General features: G+C 35.9%; 3 protein-coding genes across 3 annotated transcripts; 1 reads left to right on the forward strand and 2 right to left on the reverse strand.

Moving 5' to 3' along the window:
- LOC18780674 (dynamin-related protein 5A) lies at positions 2,336–7,867 on the reverse strand. The gene is made up of 8 exons (XM_007211285.2): positions 7,279–7,867; positions 6,303–6,494; positions 6,018–6,224; positions 5,408–5,836; positions 4,754–4,981; positions 4,468–4,663; positions 3,180–3,846; positions 2,336–2,651 (listed from the first exon to the last, which is right to left on the reverse strand). The coding sequence occupies exons 1-8, from the start codon at positions 7,663–7,665 to the stop codon at positions 2,465–2,467; spliced, it is 2,493 nt and encodes an 830-aa protein (XP_007211347.1). The 5' UTR covers positions 7,666–7,867; the 3' UTR covers positions 2,336–2,464.
- LOC18778151 (protein GRIM REAPER) lies at positions 10,142–10,868 on the forward strand. The gene has a single exon (XM_007213486.2). It carries the CDS (start codon positions 10,191–10,193, stop codon positions 10,644–10,646), a length of 456 nt encoding a protein of 151 aa, XP_007213548.1. The 5' UTR covers positions 10,142–10,190; the 3' UTR covers positions 10,647–10,868.
- On the reverse strand, positions 13,432–18,010 carry LOC18779903 (putative RNA-binding protein YlmH). Its single transcript, XM_007212535.2, has 10 exons — positions 17,735–18,010; positions 17,186–17,289; positions 16,788–16,919; positions 16,617–16,690; positions 16,409–16,514; positions 15,526–15,594; positions 15,101–15,165; positions 14,906–15,004; positions 13,967–14,066; positions 13,432–13,765 (listed from the first exon to the last, which is right to left on the reverse strand). Exons 1-10 carry the CDS (start codon positions 17,976–17,978, stop codon positions 13,703–13,705), a joined length of 1,056 nt encoding a protein of 351 aa, XP_007212597.2. The 5' UTR covers positions 17,979–18,010; the 3' UTR covers positions 13,432–13,702.

Raw genomic sequence — 19,045 nt, forward strand, 5'->3', positions numbered from 1 at the left:
ATGTTTCACGACCCCAAAAAAAAATTGGAACACCTCTTAGAAGAGCCATAATTTACCATTAAAAAAAAAAAATTTGAAGTCCCCATGCTTATTACGTTTGGAATGGGCAAAACTTTAGGCCTTTCAGTCCATATCTCGTGGTGGGACTAAAACTTGCAGTCCCAATCTCTTGGATCACAAGAGTCTAAGAGATTTGTGGTATCTACCGTTTGATGTAAATTCAATAGTTCAAATTTTTTTTAAAAAAAGGAGTGCAAGAGTGAGTGAACCATTAAATTTACATCCAATGGTGAGTGACCACAAATTTCTTGAACTCCTGTAATCTAAGAGATCAGGAGTGCTAAAACTTGTACATAGATTAGTTTAACTGAAACTAAATTCTTTAATACCATGCAAGTGTAATTTGATCAGCCTATTTCGTAAGAGAGATGAATTATTTCAGAAAATACAACTAGTCCTAGTTGGAAAGCAAGGAGGAATGGAAAAAGAGTCACTCTCATATGAACCAAGTCAAAATTATAACCAAAATGCTTTGAGATAACGTATTGATATTTTGCTGACCACAGCAAGTTGTATTTGTCTTGTATGTCTGCTAAGAAGAATTTCAGTCTGTCAAAAAAAGCTGCCCAATCAAACCTATTATTTATCCCATTTATGTAGAATATGATTAATTTTTTCTTGTCGTACAATTTGAACAGATAAAATCTTATTTAATTGCGAATTCTTAATTTACAATATTTAACATAACATATCAAACCATTTGACTGGAGATTGAATGAAAGGAACAAATGCTTCAATTTACTTTAACCATTCAATTTTTTATAATATGTAACATAACGCATGAGACTGAATGAGTAATTTTTTCTTGTCACACAGTTTGAATAGATAAATTTTAATTTATAATATATGAGACCATTTAACGGGAAATCGAATGAAAGGAAAAAGAACCTCCATTTACTTTAACCATTCAATAAAACACTGCGAAAGTGATGTAAAAATTTAATGAGATAAATTTTCACCTCAATAATGTTGGGATGTCGAGCAGCAATTACAAGCTGCAATGAAGGTTGAGTGAGGAGGGGATGGTGAGCAGTAATTACAAGCTGCAATAATGTCGTTATAGTAAATTTAAAGTGAGAAGCAAATTTATCTTGTCGGATTAGGTCCCTGGAATTAGGGGCATTTGGGGATGGAACATGGAAAGGTTGGGCTGTGGGGACCACTCACATATCTTCATCCTGTGTCACTTCACTGCTTCATAAAGAAAAGTTCCATTGAGTGCACATAGATTATTATTGCTGCTGCTGTCTACCCTTTACTTTTTAATGCTTTCTTCTATTTTCTCTCATCAAAGGTCAAATTGTATAATAATTATGCCTAGTTTTTATTTATTTATATATATAGAGGAAGAAAAACCCAACTTCTGCTCCATAGACTCATTTCAAAAAAAAATTCAAACCACCAAATACCAGTCTATGAATGATTGGGGGAGAAGAAAATGATTCTGCATGCGCCACAACAATTGTAAAATTATCATTACTACTTTGAAAAATATTGCATTCCTTTTCTTCTTCCCACATAATTCATATGGGATATAAGAAATCTATTATTCAAATAAGAATTGCATGCACCATAACAATTCAGCTCACAGAAATTAAAAACAAAAATTAGTATTAGGATTGAGAGTGTGTTTCAAAAATCATGACATGAGAACCATAATTTTAGGTTTTGTAATTTTTGTTTCAATCCTGCGTGATTATTAGTGGAGGGGCACTAGATTGTTTTAATATTGATCACATGCGGAACTACCTAATGAACTACACTGGGCTGTACCTAGGTAGCTTTTTAGAAAAGAAAATATTAAACCTATATAGTCCATTGATTGATGCTATCATCTTGTGGCTTCTTGGTAGTTTCTCACATAAAGAAGTATGCAAGTTTGAAGTCTCACATAAAGAAATAAATATCATAATTGGTCCCACATAATGAAGCATCCTTGATTTTAAAAAAAAACTATGTTAAATAAAAATATACATGTGAAACTTAGCCAGTAGCGGTTTCAAAAAAATACATGATGCCTTTTGTTTTCTTTGTCTTAATTTTGATGTTAGATCGATCCGTTATTGTAATGACCCTTTGTGGCTAATTTGTATTAGCCATTTGTGACCAGTGACTTTTTTTGGATGAATTATAAATACAATCCTAGAATTCTAAAAAATAAAAATAAAAATAAAAACTTTTGTTCTGGTTTGTTTTTTTAATTTATGCTCTGAAGACACTGAATAACATGGTCTTTACACTTAGCCGAACACATTAATGGGGATGCAGAAAGAACTTCATCGCTCAATGAAAATTTAATAATAATGAAGAGAAAGAAAAAGCGTAGTCTATATACACAAAATTAAAGTGTGTTACCATCTTACAGCTACAGCCAAATGAAAAACATGGTCTTACATTTATACCATCAAAGTGCGCGGGCAACACTTTTGAACTCATTCAAACAAGATTGGAGTATCTTTTGACGCTTTTGAAGCGATTGCCGCTCATTCTGCAGTACATCGATGGCACCGGGAACGATGAACATGTCCATGAATCTCTCGTCATTCACGGCAAACAAATCCAAACCAATTGCCAGAACAAGCCGATCCCGACTGCATGAGACGGAAAAAAAAAAATCAGAATTATGGTTATTATGGAGCCTGGGAGACGATATGATTTGATATCTAGGCAAAATGCATGTGGAAATTAATTAAAAGAAAAATGACTCAGTAGTGTTTGGAGTAGGGTTCTGAAGCATTTAAGTATTCGAATTGGAAGGCATTTTGAAGATTCTGTGCGAGAAAAAAGCCAAGTATGAACGACAGAAAGGAGACTAACTAAATGAAATAGGGAGCCGAGGACTTTGGTGAGATCAGAAAGTATAATTTAGACCTGTACGTGCAATTTTAAGAAAGTGTTCTTAAACTAGTATCACATCCATCAAACTTTAAGGCTCCCAGTAAGACAACAAAAGTGAAACTAACAATTGACTGTAAAAAAGTTGCAATAATTATTCTAAACTGTCTCATCACACCACAAAATGGTCCTTATCATGGCACAGGGGTGACACAGACAGAGTGTTTCTGAGCTTGTGAAGGTGTAAGTTAAGCTTAAAATCAGAACAGGATAAGGAAACTCACCAAGGGGTTAGGAATCCAGAATTCAAAGCCGATGCCACATTTCTCTCAACAAGAACTTCACGTATCCGTGCAAAATGCTGTGCAGCTGATGAACATATTTCTGTATAAGCCGAGCCTGATCTTAAAAGGCCATCAGCATTTCCAAAAAAAAAGGAACCACCATTTTGTGCACTTGTATTATCAGGATTTCTGCTATTGCCTGTCATTCTTGACAGGCGCTTTCTTCCTCCCATGTCAATGCCATTTCCAAGATCCTTATTTGCACCACCAGCACATGGATGATCAGGGGATGGAGTCTCAGGCACAGTAATTTGGCTTTCTCGAAGAGCATCTCTAGCCTCTGCAGCTTTTCCTGGAGTTGTTTGCTGTGCATTCTTTTCTGGAGGTATATTCTCTTGATCTTTCATCGTGGCATCGGATAACTCAAGTAAAAATGAATTGACAGAAGACTGGTTGAATTTGAAAGAAGAGGATGCACTGGAGCCGAAACCTCCTTGACAGTCATTCTCGTAGCAAACCAATGAGTATGGACTTGTAACTGAATCAAGATGGTGCCTAACGAGTTGCTTGCACTGTTTACCAAGATCCTTTATAAAGCGAGTGTACGCCTGCCTAAGAGCAGCATGAAAACCAATATATCCATCCATATTTCCTGATTTCCTCCCACCTATACAGTGAACAAGCACCGCAAAGGTTTTATTATCAGAATTGAAAACTACCAGCCCCAAAAAAATATAGATGTACATCGTTTTTATCATAAGTTGGAGATTACATAAAAAAGAAATCAGGGGGAAAAAGAAGCATGACGATTAAATTGTGTTAATGCAGGAAGCCTAAAACACAGTGAACATTTAAGTCCAAAAAAGATGAAATTTCTTAAATAGTTCTACAGTGGTATCATTCTCCCACCTGCTGATGCACATTTCAGTTTCTGAAGGTAAAACATTTGAACTTACTAAAGTACCGTAAGCTAAAAGGGAAAGCCTAAAATACAGTGAACATTTAAGTCCAAAAAAGATGAAATTTCTTAAATAGTTCTACAGTGGTATCATTCTCCCACCTACTGATGCACATTTCAGTTTCTGAAGGTAAAACATTTGAACTTACTAAAGTACCGTAAGCTAAAAGGGAAAGAGTAACCGTTTAAAAACACACTCTAACAAAGGACAAGAAATTCAACTCAACCGATGCTGGCTCACAGCTCTTTGGGGTCAATATTAAACGGAAGAAAACTAACATGTAAAATGGGAAGAAAAAAAATGCGTGAATAGGATAGATAGCTTCTTACATTCTAACTCACGGTTGCGAGTTCGTTCTAGAGCAAGATCAAAGAGATTTCCCAAAACAAAAGCAAGCCGATCACAAGCAGTGTCAAGAAGAGGAGCAAGCCATGATCGGGCAGCAGCACGTGCAATCTCTGCAGCTGCCTCTGTTACCCCTCTACCCCCACCTCGGCTAGCATGGGCAAGTAGTATATTTGCCACCTGTCAGAAGGAAGATGTAAGAACTTGCCTCTCCACAAATCATAAAAATCAGAATTTACTGGCTCCATTGCTCTAGCAGTACATATATACCTTCTCCCTGGACACTGGAGGGCATTTAATTGAATATGCAGCACAGTGAAATTCGTGCATCACCCTTTCAAAAGCAGCTCCTCCATAAAGTCGAAGAGTAGCATTGGGAGGCATTATATCTGCTGTGACGCCAGGCCATCCGCCAATACCACTTTCTGACTGCTCCTCAAAAGTTGTTTTCCCCCATTGCTCAGGGGCAGGGTCTGCTGCTCCATCAATCAAAGTTGCCTTCGACATTTAAAAATACGAGGGAATTCAATCATATTATACTTCTAAAGCTCCAAATATTTCAAAAGCTTAGAATGAAATAATATTATGGTAGAAAATGAATAAAAGTTGATGACATTTGTGAATAGAATGGGAGTACACAATTTATTATATTTCTGTCAGTTTTTTTGGTATGCAAATTATTTTTTTACCTGAAGACTTGTGGCATTCACATTAAAGAAGTAGCGTGCATTAGTGAATAGTTAAAAAAAATTGTAAAATAAGCATTGTGGATTGCCACAAATAACCAACACAATTAAAAAATGGGAAATAGAAACACAATTAAAAAATTTACGTAACAAGGGAAAACACGTTAACCAAACTTAAATTCAAGTAAAGATTATGCCTGTATTATAACTTGAAAAACATTTCATAGAGATTGCTCACCACATGATTGCTTATAGAAGCTGCGTACAACATTGCAGATCTCCTAAGCTGAGAAACATCAGAGGTGGCCTGTATTTTTGAGTCCATCTTGTCTAGTTCAGAGGTGACATCACTGCATCGCTGCTCAAGCAAAGCAAGAGTTGCTGGTGCGGCTTCTTTATACCTTTTCTGAAGTTCAGATTCTAAATATTCTCTCAAACAGCTAAATCCAATATACGGTCTGAACTTTTCTTCATCAAAGCCTCCCTTAACACCGTCACGCAGATGACGGAGAACTTCAGAGTCTACTTGAGATATCTGCCTGCGGAATTCGTCATTTGAAATTGTATTCCTATCCTTTGGCAGTGCAACAAAGAATGGGTGAGTGTTATCGCCAAGATAACCACTTGCACTCAAATACCGGTCCACTTCCCACCGGTCACTAAACTCCTGCATATATTGAATTCTTATAATCAAAATGAATATTCAAACAACATAGAATCTACTTCAACAGAGCCAATTAACATTGCAACATGAAAAAAAGGCTTTTCACTCACATATTCCAATTTTCAGTAACATTATTAACCATAACATAAATGTGCTTATTAAAGATTCTAAACAACTATCATACCTTTAAACGATTATCAAACTTGGAGACCACGATAATTGTCCGTCTAAAAGTGGGATCAATATCCCGAATAGCGTCCAACCACAAAGATGAACACCACTCCACACTACTCTGTTGAAGAAACAGGAGGATACGATGTGGAGGACTAGCTAGTGATTTCACCATAGAAAGAATTTCTTCAGGCGTTCTCTCAGGCTCTCCTTTCTTCGCCTGTGAACAATATTCAAATCCTTAACACAAACCAAAATAGACGCACATAAGTTGCAGTATTTGAAGCCTAAAACCCACCTTAAGAACAAAGCCTGGAGTATCTATAATGGTGAGGTTTGGGCAGTGTGCATATTCTGCTCTCATAACAATAGGCTTTGAAGAAACTGCACTTTTAGTTTTCTTCAAAAGCGACTCAGTTCGGGACTTAATAATATCTGCAATGGCAGATGGCAAAACAACTGGGCTTCCATATTCTTCAGAATCCTCCTCCTGTTTCAAATACTCTTTAAGATCAATGTGTTGTGTAATTAAACCGTTTAGCACATGAAAAATCTAATTAATGGAAGACCAAGGCACTACAAAAAAGTTTAAACATCACTATAATAACCGGACTTCAAGGTTTTAGGCGCAAAAGTAAGAAACTCGTAATATGTCAAGTGTTCCTTAGAAAAACACCGAGTTGAGTTTCCATTTTCCTTTGAAACCAACACAATAGATAATTCAAGACGCTTCTTTTTCCATTTTCCATTTCTCTCTGTTCTTTGCTAGATTTACAACCGAAAAGAATAAAAAAGAACAAAACAAATTCATTCAGAAACCATCCTCCCCAGTGTTGGTGTTGATTAGTTTATTAACAGAGAAAATTAACACCCTAAAACTCAATCCCTAGACCATGTTGAACACTTTTGTTCTGTTTTGAAGTAATTGGGTTAGTATTCTATGTTTCTAATATCACAAGGACCATAAGAAAAATCAAATCTTTCAACATAATTCATTTCCCCAATTTTCAGAAACAAAACAAAGTTCATTACATACACGCACACAATTCCACATGTACGCTTTTTTTGTTGCAATATACTTCCAAATGTTCAAAACCTTATAAGTCCACATAAAACAAGTACACTTAAAACTCAAAGTATCATCATCATCACCATCAACATTCCTCAGCAACCAAACAGAACCACTAAAAAAACCCTAAACGAATGATGAACACCCAAAAACAACAAAATGCAGAGCAATGAAAAAACCAAGAATGGTTTAGAAGAACGAAGACCTGGAATCGGCAGCGTGGCTCGAGAGCGGTGGCGTCGTGGACCATTTGGAGAATGAGAGGTCTGCGAGTGCCCATCTCGACTTCGCGGACATTGAAGCGAAAGCCGAGGAGTGCTTCGAGGAGCGAGCTCTTGCCGTCCGATTGGCCTCCGAGGGCGACGATCTCCGGGATTGGGAGCTTCTCTCCGAAGGCCACCGTGGCCGCTTGGAGGCGATTGTAGGCCTCGAACCGGGACTTGGAGTTGGAGAGGGAGACCAACGAAGACGACGACATGTCGTTTTCTGCAATGGAACTTGGGTGGGGGTGCTTTCGAGAGTGAGATTTTCCCAATGGGGTTTTGGTGGGTGTAGTGAAGAAGGCGTTTGGGGTGGTGGCGTTGGTGGACATTGCTGCACTCTGAAAAAGAGAGAGAGACAGAGACAGAGAGCGAGGGAAAAGTGGGGGTCGGGGGTTTTGAATTTGAATTTTGAGTAATGAAGCCGACGGTCGTTTATCAAGGCGCGGTGCGAGGACCCCAACGGCATGTCGTTGTTTGGTGACTTGGGTTGGCTTCCGGGTCAAGAGATGGGCCGGATTTGGGCTTATATCTCTTGCTGGCTCAGTTAATCCTTCTTCTTTATTTCTCTTTATTTGGCAAAGTTAGGAGGAGACAGAGTATTTTCACACGCACTATCAAGGTGCTATGAGAACTTGAACTTGAGATCACTTATCTATAAACGAAGGCTCTTTTTCACTATGCGAGACCTCGTTGGCTTCTCTTTTTAAATACAAAATATGAGAAGAAAAAAAACTCAACAACATCAACAGACTTTAAGGAAAGCATTAAATCCACGATTAGAAGAAAACAAGGAAAAGCTTCCCGGGTAAGAGGAATGTTGTAATGTTACTTCCAACACTAAGAGCCATGACACATGCATGACTAGTATTTTCTGGGGGGAAGGAAAAAAGAAGGAGACAGGAGTGCTGGTAAAGTCACCTTAAAAAACTTGTACCAAGAATGTCACCCATCTCATATGTGATCGAGATAGAGGATGGTGACTATTGGAAATGCACCCAATTCTTGGGCATGCACACAACTCCACCCCTGCTCTTGTTTCGTATGACTTTTGGGCTAGTTAATATTCTCTTCCAACGTAATGTGATGATATGCTACTTAATTGACTTCATCACCTATCAAATCATTCGAAATATATTTAATTTTTATACACGACACAAAGTTTCGAAATTTGTATTAGTGTAAAAAACACAAGGGTTTGAATTATTTTCTTTCTTTATTCGTATATACTAACAAAAATGTTCTTTTATTTTCTCATATGCGGACGTCTGGATGTTATTATCGTGTAGATGCTATATATTTTCTATTACCTTTCCATGCTTTCTTCCATGTTTACAATAGTCCCCATAGTAATACTGTAAGTAAGAGAAGAACTAATGTACATATCTAAACACTAACCAGTTAATAAATTAATATGACCCTAGCCGCTCATTTGAGTCCACTACACAATATATCTCATGATCCGAATGTTTAATTTTTTAAGTCGTCATAGAAAGATTATCCCTACAAAGTTGCAATAAAATCAAAATGCATCTAGTTATTTAATTGTGGCAATATAAATAGACAAACACAATATTTTTTTTATAAACAACGAAATACGAACGTATAATTTGGGCGTAATTTTGCAAGAATGATCCTTGAATGGGAACCTACATATAAACTGTTTGAATAATCAAATTATCGTGAGGAATAGAACAAAATAATTGACTAATTAACTAATTAGCAATTCATCCACACTCTATATTGCGTATTAGCTATATACATGTATATTTTGAAAGGAAAGGCATGATAAGTGAGTGCCGGTATCATCACATGCAAGTAGCCCAAAATAAAAGGAAGTAGTTGAGTCAATGCGCGTGATCTCGGTTTGATTTGGTCAGAAAATCAGAGGGCAAGAGTGCACGAGAGTGGTAAACCCTTTTGATTTTCGGCGGTCGTGATTTGTTTAATCATGTTGACAAAACACTGGATCGACCAACCAGAAGTGGACACTTCAACAACAATCTCTGTACCCCACCCAGAGGAAATTAGTGGGTAACGTGGCCTACTTGTGACTTGAACGGACTTTCTGCCGAAATACAAGATCCCCTACACGTGAGTCTACTGTGCACCCCCCCTGCGTTTTGAATGTTTAATTATTTCATAGTTAACTAAATTTTGTTTTATTTTCTTAAATTGTATGGTGTTTTATTTTATTTTATTTTTTATGTAAAGATTTATGGGATGTGGCACCACAAGTGCACAAAATTCTCCCCTTCCTTCAAGTGCACAATTCACTTAAGAGATAATCTTGAGGCAACCGAATATATTATTCTTCGCTCCCTCTTCTTAGTGAGTGACAAGAAAAGAAAAAGAAAAAGAGCCGTAGAGAATACCAATTACACAACATATATATCTTTAAAATTGCTTTAAATTTAATTTTTATTTGTTTTTGCTCTCTTGCAAGTGTTTCTCTAATCATTAAACAACATAAAATTCTTTTAATCTTTTTTAAGATAATATAAATCCTTAGTTGACAATCTAATACATGGCACAGTCACACATGTTTTTATAATAGTAGATTATATATATCTAACATATTTAATTAAAGCAATAAATCCCAATGTGATGGGTGTCAATGACAATGACTCAATAAGACGGCAAATGGCGGGGAATTAGGAAATCGATCTCTTTGGTTAAGTACAATCTCATGTGCTTTAACCGAATCTAATGCACTAATCATTCAATTATGCGTAACACATTTACTTATCGAAGTATAAATACATATATTTTATTTTAAGACAAAACTTGTAGCATAAAACACCCACCTCTTCCCTTGCTTCAAATTCATTGTGGCCAATACCCCATTTTTGAGAGAATGGCCAACTTCCTCAAGCTCACCACCATTCTCTCCCTCATGATACCTTCACTAGTCCTAGCTCTGCATTCTCAAATGGGCTTCTCATCATCCGAGCTCGAAGAGAAAGAAGAGTATGTGCTTGACTCTCCAAACCCTAGTTTCAAATCCAGAAGCAGGTTCTTGGCCAGCATCATAAAAAAAGGTGCACATTGTGATCCTATCAAGCACAACATTTGCAATGGGATTTCAGCAAACAAAGGCACCAGCATTCTCCATTGCTGCAAGACACATTGCAGAAATGTTCTTGGCGATAAGAATAATTGTGGGAAATGTGGGAACAAATGCAAGCTTGGCATGCATTGTTGCAATGGGACTTGCATCAATACTACTTTCAATGCCAACAATTGTGGCAAGTGTGGTAAAAAGTGCAAGTATGGTGTTAAATGCGAGTATGGATATTGTGGGTATGCTTAGATTGATTCATTGTTAATATATGATAAGGTGGTCTTCGACTATCCTTTTTAGTGGATAATTTAAATCGAACTCTCGTCGTGAATATAGAGAAACAAGTGTTCTATATTGGAGCTAGAAACCCTCGATTTTGTATTATTGCTTCACTGCACGTAAGTTTATGTCATGATAAATTTATAAAAACTTTAATTTGCAAAGTGATTTTGAGTGTTAATCTCATTTTGATCATGTTCTTTATGATTGGTTCTTGGTTTTTGTATATTTTACAACTTCAAATAGCCTTGTATTTTCTTAAACAGCAGCCAATGATTTGGGCGTTATTATTATTATTATTTTTTCTCTTAAATTTGTTTGCAAGAATATATATATTTTAAACAGTATGTGAGGCCTCATATTCAAGTCCCTTTTCTTGACAAATGCTGTGAGTTGTGAGGCCTCTGAAGTTGATTGGAGGAGAGATCAACACTGGTGTCAATCCCAAGCTTCATGTAGACTTTGAGTTTTCTGTTTATAAATACAATCTGGATTCCTTTTTATGAAGAAAAAAAAAGCTCATTAATCAATAACTAATAAAATATTTGGGCAAGCAGCCTAGTCACAAAATTTTGTTTTTGGTTTTGTAGCTAGCCACACAAACTTATCACACTATTTCGAGTATGAATCTGTCACACAAACTTTACCTAACATATGCTATAATCAGTTTACCCACCATTCACAACTTGTTTATAGCTCATTGGTCATCTGTGATAAAATTCCTTCAGCATTCACAAAGTCACAGTGCAGAATTTGTCAATGTGTTGCCTCCCTGAAATTCAAGCAAAAGTAAAATTTAAAGATATGAAATGTTATAAACAATCCGAGATGTTGGAGAAAATTAAAATAAGGAAGTTTTCCTATTTTTTATTTCAAAAGATCATGACGGTATGAACATTCAAAAATACAAAAATACAGCAACAAAGTTGATAATTGTAGCAACTCAAATACCTAGAGCACGTCTTAACAAGCCTCGGTCCAACTGGCGCAGAAGATCCCCAACCAACTTTTTTTTCTTGGTCAACTGTCACATATGCCTTCTATAGTGTGGATATTCTAATTCCATGTTGTTGTGTGTATTGGATAAAGCAATGTTTAAGTCATTGCTTATTTATTACTCATATCCTATGGTACAGCTTCAAGTTTTAGTGGTGTTCTTCAATATCCTTTCTCTTTGGCAATGAAGTTTCAATGGTGTTCTTGACAACATATTTTTTTCTCTTTCACGATTGAGGGGATGAATACAAATCTATACCTAAAAGAAAGTGTATAAAATATTAAATATGTATATGCCTTCCTGTGACGTATTGAAATGAAATTTATCCAAATGAACACTGCTTCAGTCCTCTAATAAGATGTAGCAATTTCAATTTATTCAAACACCCGAAATCAAGCTCTTGTCTAACTGAAATGGTTAAAGAGCATTAGGTGCTATCAATTATAATAGTAATCCCCTTCTACTTTTGGCATAACTCAAATCTGTACGTACGACTTGTCCTTGTTCTTTCAAAAAAAAAAAAAAAAAGATTCCAAATATTCCTAACTTAAAAAGACAAAAAATAGTCAGGTGAATTGACTTGAAAAAAAATATGAACAGCATTGTCGTGGTTGCATATAACCAAAACTCATCGACAATCTTATTTATTTGTCACTAACTCATTGACAAGTTCACATGTCAATAGAATTTCAACTTCCCCAACGTGGAATATTTATCTGCAACTTGCAGCTTGCAGCTTATATTAGCCCTCATCTTTCTTACCTTCCATAAATTTGTCAAAAAATGGCCAAGTTTCTTGAGCTTACCACCATTCTCTCCCTCATCATACCTTTGCTCATAACAATGCAGGTCCAAATGGCCTTCTCATCTGAGATCGAAGACGACGAAGAATACGTGCTCGACTCTCCATTGCTGAACTTCAGATCAAGAAGCAGATTCTTGGGCAGTGTAATCAAGCAAGGTGCTAAGTGCAATCCCATTAAGAAGAACATCTGTAATGGGATTTCGGCGAACAAAGGAACAAGCCTTTTGTTTTGCTGCAAGATAAAGTGTGTCAATGTTCTTGGAGATAGGAACCACTGTGGGCAATGTGGTCGTAAGTGCAAGCTTGGAGAGCTTTGCTGCCATGGAACTTGTACCAACATTTTAAACAATGTAAACAATTGTGGCAAGTGCGATAAGAAATGCTTGCATGGAGTTAAATGTCAGCATGCAACTTGTGGGTATGCTTGAATTTATCCAAAATTTCATGCTAAGGAGATTGAACGAATAAAAGATAGATAGCTTCTTTTTTGTACCAAAAAACAAGAAGATAGCTTCTTTTGTTCTGTGTTTTTTCCTTTGTAATTAGTTGATGTAGTTTTGTGCTGCATTCTTATAGATTGGAAAGTCAGTTTAGATTCAGGTTTTGCATTTCTCCTTTTCAAGGCAGTCTTTGATGTAATGTTCTCAGCATAAATAGATACTGTGTATTCCATTAAAGAACGTTTTCATGTAGGGCTCTTTCTCACTACCGAGCTCCAATTTCCATAAAAGAATTTTTCCTTGGAATTTTTTTTTTTCAAAATGACTTTTCTGACCAAACAGATTTTTATTTTCTTGCTAAGATATTACATTTCTTTCCCAAACACCAAACACTAATACTAGGGGATGCCTTGTTGCATCTTTTTCTTTTTCTTTTTTAAAAAAGAAGAGGAAAATATCTAGTAATGAACTATGCAAGTCAAATAAAATAAACAAAATCAGAAGGATATCATGTTACGAGCACAATTTCTAAAGCTTTGATAGTATTAGAACTGTTAATTATACGCAGTACAACAAAGTACAAAATTAATTCAATATATGGGGGGGAAATATAAATATGTACAACTTCGAACTTGCAAAATAAGTGCCAAACTTTGATGCAATGGAACATATGCTTGATGTTTAGAAAGAGAACCTGTCTGGCTTTTTAAGTTACAAAATCGCTCATCGCAGAACTTCTTTGGGTTCATGCATACTAACGTGGCATTGGTACCCGTTTCAAAACTTACAGATAACGAATGAGCTCAACTGCAAACTTCCCCTTCTTCGTAGAGTTAATTTCTCCAATCTGAAATTAAGTATATTAAAGCATCAGAAATGCCAGGCTAAAGAACAATCCAAGATTCTGGGGTTTTTGCCCCCTTTTTTTCATTAAAAAAAAAAAAAAAAAAAAAGAACAATCCAAGAAGTATACATATCCAATTTTGGCATCAAGATGGCTGACAAGTCATTTGATCAAACAGTGATTTTCTTGAATATGACAACTCACCTTCAGTCTTCCTTTACCTCTAACTGATACAATATCACCAGTCTTGAGTGTAGCTCCATTTTTGGTAACAGGGGTCCAGTTGAGGCGCACATCCCCGTCACTGCACAGATAAGAAAAAACTTTAATATCATGTTTTTCACCTTTCAACACTTTAGGCCATGTGTTTGAATCATATAAATGCGTTGATGCACATCAAATGTGATTATATTTGGAGTACGGTTCTAGTAAGTAACTAATGTAAATAAAAAACCTTGATCTTTTAGGTCTTTTACTGAAATGTAAAGGTTAAAACCCTTTTAAAAGTGTGTTTAATCTTGATGGATGGAGTGCTTTAATTCTGGATTTAATATTCCGAAGTTGGCTACTTATTTTATAGTTACTTAAAGAGTCTTACTCTGCGTGTATATATTATATGTATTATAGTATGGTTCTCTTGCACAACAATAATGCACGATGTCCCTCAAAACTCATCAATTGTGTTGACTTCATTGCTTACTGAGCAAGTTGGAGGATGTGCAGCGTCTCTCAATTGAAAATCGGCATATATTTCAAATTGAAGTGGAGACTGCTACAAGAATATAACAACAGAATTCCAGAAGATATGGTAGATGCAGATGAAGAATGGCCAAAAAAAGGAAAATCCAAAGACCAAAAAAGGTGCCAGCCAAGGGTATGCAATTACATAGACTTACAAAAGATATGGCATAATGCAGATGAGGAGTGGGGAAAAAAATAAATAGGACATAAAGGAGCAGCCAAGTCTATGCAAAAACATAAGGCTTTTTGAGTAACAGATTATGAATATTTTATAAAAGAAATATCACCATCAAACTATGCAGTAAACCAACAGCATAGGATTAACCAACTCAATAAAGCTTAATGAAATCAAAGATACTAACAATAATTGAAGGGAGAGTTCAGTATAAGTGTAGGCCATACCGGATCAGATCAACTAGTTTTGACCGTGAAATCTTAAATCCTGCACTAGCTATAGCATCAATCCTCAGTGATAATTCTATGGCTTTAAATGACTTAGTTCTGCAAAGAGTACGTAGTGAGTTACTAACTGATGCTAGATAAAAAGCATTACACATAATGAAAAAAGGATAACATAAATATGATAATTTGCGCAACCTTGGTTGTTCGTAATCAAGAGCAATCAGTGGTATCTTAGTAAGAGATACAGGAACGTTGCCAACCTGCAATAGAAAAATGCCTTACAATCATGAAATGCAAGCAGTTAAATAGTGTGATACGTGGCTAAACCTTTGTACCATTCTTTTTCTACTATCCATTGTTTTGCACTGTTTTATCTCCCAAGTGTACATTTGCAATGATCACCAAAGAATAATAACAAATAACACAACACTTATTTCTGATTTTTTTGAGAAAGTGAATGAGATGTAACTCATTCAACTATACTAGTTTGCATAACCGATTATTTTAATCTTACCATATCTAATAAAGAACCAAAAGGGAAAATAAATGCATCTTTTTTCCATTGATGTTAATTTGGAAGATAAGAGTATCAGGAGAAACATACTCAGAAGTTAAACAACCTTGTCGAGTGATGATATAAGATAGTCAGCAAGGTCTGGAACAACAATGACTTGAGCCCCCTTCTCCCCCTGGCAGCATTACAAAAGAAATTAAAATAAATTTAAAAAAAAAAAAAAAAACTACAAACACTGATTTCAACCAGGCCATACAAGGGTATAAGTTGGAAACAGAGAATATGAATGCAATACAGACAAGGGTATCCTAATTGACAGCTTTAAAAGAATATTGCACTTAAAGGGGATGATATTTCAGATACCTCTCTACAAAGACATTGAACCGACATGGCCCTGCTATGGCAGGACCACAGAAGCAACACTGTACAAATATAGAATACAGACATGAGGCAGAAATCCTGACATTGCAAATTCTAAGTAACCACTGGTAAAGTGAGGCCAAGATGACATCTGTTGATTTATATTGGCTAGTTTGGATAAAGTTTATTGTAGCTTTTTTTTTTTTTTTTTAAATTTATTTATCAAGAAGTTTATCATAGTTTACATATAAAAACATAATAATCTTTCTCTCATTGGAAACATTGACCAAGTGCTAAGTGTTTGACACAGAATAGCAAAGTTTATTCTTAAATAATAGAAGTGTTGCAAACACATTTTTAAGGTCTATCAGTTCTCAACAAGCATGGGGCATGGACAAGACTCCTCTGAATCTGTCCATACTAATTGGGTACTCACAAACAGAAAGTGGATGTGGTCAGAAAATCAGTTACATAAATTATAACTTCTAGAAGATAAAAGAAAAGAAAAAGCTTTAAAACTAGCCTTCTTCATATTAAATGTGAATATTGACACTTGCAGTCTCTGTTTAGAAACCTCCCAGAAAAATTTAATAACACAGCAGCAACTAAAACAAGAATATAAATCGTACCTGAAAAATAACATCTCCAAACTTCTCCCTAGCAATCCCTGTACCAAGAATTGCGCCTAGGAAGTCACCATGAGAACAAGGTTGAAACCCAAAGTTTCCCGTGATACTAGAAGTAACCATCAAAGAAAAAAATTTAAAAAAGGCTTCACATTGATTAAAAGATGGATGATTCTAAGCATAAAAATTGTAGAGATATAATATTGCTTACCTCAATGCAACAATAACATCAGGATCACTTGTCAAACGTTCTGGATGTCCAACGGAGATTCGGCACCGCTCAGCCTAGACAATTTGAAGAAGCGAAAAACATATGTTAATTAATACACAAACACTCTGATATGCAGCAGCATCAAATAGAGCTGGAACTATTTAGTTCAACCTGTGGGTATCCACCCTGAGCAACTGCTTTCAAATCAGCTAGCTTTTCCAAAGCTAGCATCGACTCCTTCAACACTGGAGGGGTGAGAAAATTTGTATGGAGAACTTCTCTTCTTAATGACGCACGTCTAGCCTGCAATAAATGGAAAACAAAGATTTTAAAAAAAACCTTAGAAACATATCTACATTTTCTAGTAACAAGCAAAGCAAGACCTATGGTGAGCTTATATCCGTCTGTCAATTTCCAGTGATAAATAGGCTATACTCTTATTTCGAAAGGTCCAAAAATCTGAACTTTGTAGTTCTCTCTAAAGGGGGTAAACTAAGAAATAAATTTCATCTTGATAAGGTACAGCCAGCTGCTACATTTACAGAACGGTAATACAAGTTTTCAAGTACCATCTCAAGAACGTGCTTTACTTCTTCAATAACAGTTTTGTCCACCACTCCTTTAAGTAAATCATCATCATCCCTCTTTACAGCTTGAGCTAAGTGGCATATTCCTGAAGCCGCATTAAGAAGAGCAATAACATATTACATACCAAATAACCGATGGTCATGCAGCTAAGTCTAGTTTAATATATGTTATGAAAAATCATTGACCAATCACACATTCAACTTATCCAACTTGCTTTTACCCCAAAAAAAAAAAAAAAAAAAAAAAAAAAAAAAAAAAACTTATCCAACTTGAATCTGCCTGATTTTGGACAAATTTTTTGCAATGCCTTTTCAGCATTTAAGCTCAAATGTCTCTCTCTTTGTTTTTCTTTTCAATCTTTGACAACCAAATCATGCACTAGTTGGATTCGAAGTTGTTCCTTCTCATATGCCCACAAATCATCCAAAAGGTAAGTCAAAATTACAAGAAATTGGCACAAATACAATGGAGAGGGAAAGCACATCATTTATGCTTTAATAATCTCAAGTACCAAAAACCCACATTCGCACCTGAAGAACTCAAGCGAGGACCGAGAGGAAAGGTGACAAGGGTCCTGTGGTAAGAGACCTTGTTGTTTATGAGAGGATGGGACAGAGCAAAAGCCACAGCTGCTCTTCTTACAAGTGACGCTGCTACGAAACTGGTGGCAGCCATGGCCCTATGCACAATGCGTAGGCCAACTGGGTTGAGAGGAGAAGTGTATGCTTCTGCCTTGTAGTGGGCTTGGGGTTTCACAAATCTTAGCCCAAACATTTTAGGACGTTTTTAAGGGAAATTCAATTGTTGGCAAAAGAGAGAAAAAAGAAAAAGAAAAGGGAAATTCAACAATTGAAAAGCGAATTTTTTAGGACTCAAAGAAACTCCCATCATTTTAATTAATATTTCTTTTGACGTAAACGTAGGGGCATGGGTTGGGTCTTTAGTTCCCAACATGTAATTTAAAATTCAGTTATTATTAGGTTAACTCAAATTTTTGTGATCGGATTGAGCGGTTCGGTTGAGTTAATTCAAAATTGAATTTACTTTTAAGTTTTGATTCCAATCCGTAACCCAATTTGTATATAGCGATTTATAATTTTTTAAACTCTATACTCATTCATTTTTAGACCAACTCAACCCAACCCATTATGATCAGGTTAGGCGGTTCTATTAAGTTGATCCGAAATTGTCCCCTCTTTTACCTAAAAGCATAACTTTTTTGTGAGCTTTTCTCACATCTTTGCTTTCTTTATATCATCTTGATTGCATTTTTTTAGCATTTCCCATTGTTCTTGCATGACTTTACCCTAGTAATTTGAAAGAGATCTCGCAAGAGGTTTTTTGGGTATTGTTGAATAAACACGTACAATCATATAGAGAGGGAGAGAAAATAATTTATATATTAACATGAATATATATTTGCTAATAATCTGCGATAGTGGAGGAAACTAAAATTTTAATATTGATGAGCCTATCTTTTTCATTATCATATCCCACTTACAATTTGTAAGCCGCGTATCCTTCTCGTATAGGTGATTTGGACTTGGGCTAAGGCATGAGCTCGTATTTGACCATATGGCTGGGCAATCTCTTAAAGAAGATATGCACACTTAGAACATTATCAGAACCAGGTGAACTGGGGTTAATCTCAGTTGAGCCCTCTCCGATGATTAAGTCAGAAGTTGATTTGAGCTTGGCGAGAATGGATATAGGGTTTACACAATGTGGATCTTTTTTAGGTTAAGAACTTATTACCTTCGTCTAGAGATAGGTGAGGGGTATTTATAGGGAGAAAGAGGGACCAAGACATTTTATAGAAGAGACCTTTATCTCCTGTCCCC

This window comes from Prunus persica, chromosome G4 (assembly GCF_000346465.2).
Source record: "Prunus persica cultivar Lovell chromosome G4, Prunus_persica_NCBIv2, whole genome shotgun sequence".
NCBI classification, from domain to species: Eukaryota; Viridiplantae; Streptophyta; class Magnoliopsida; order Rosales; family Rosaceae; genus Prunus; species Prunus persica.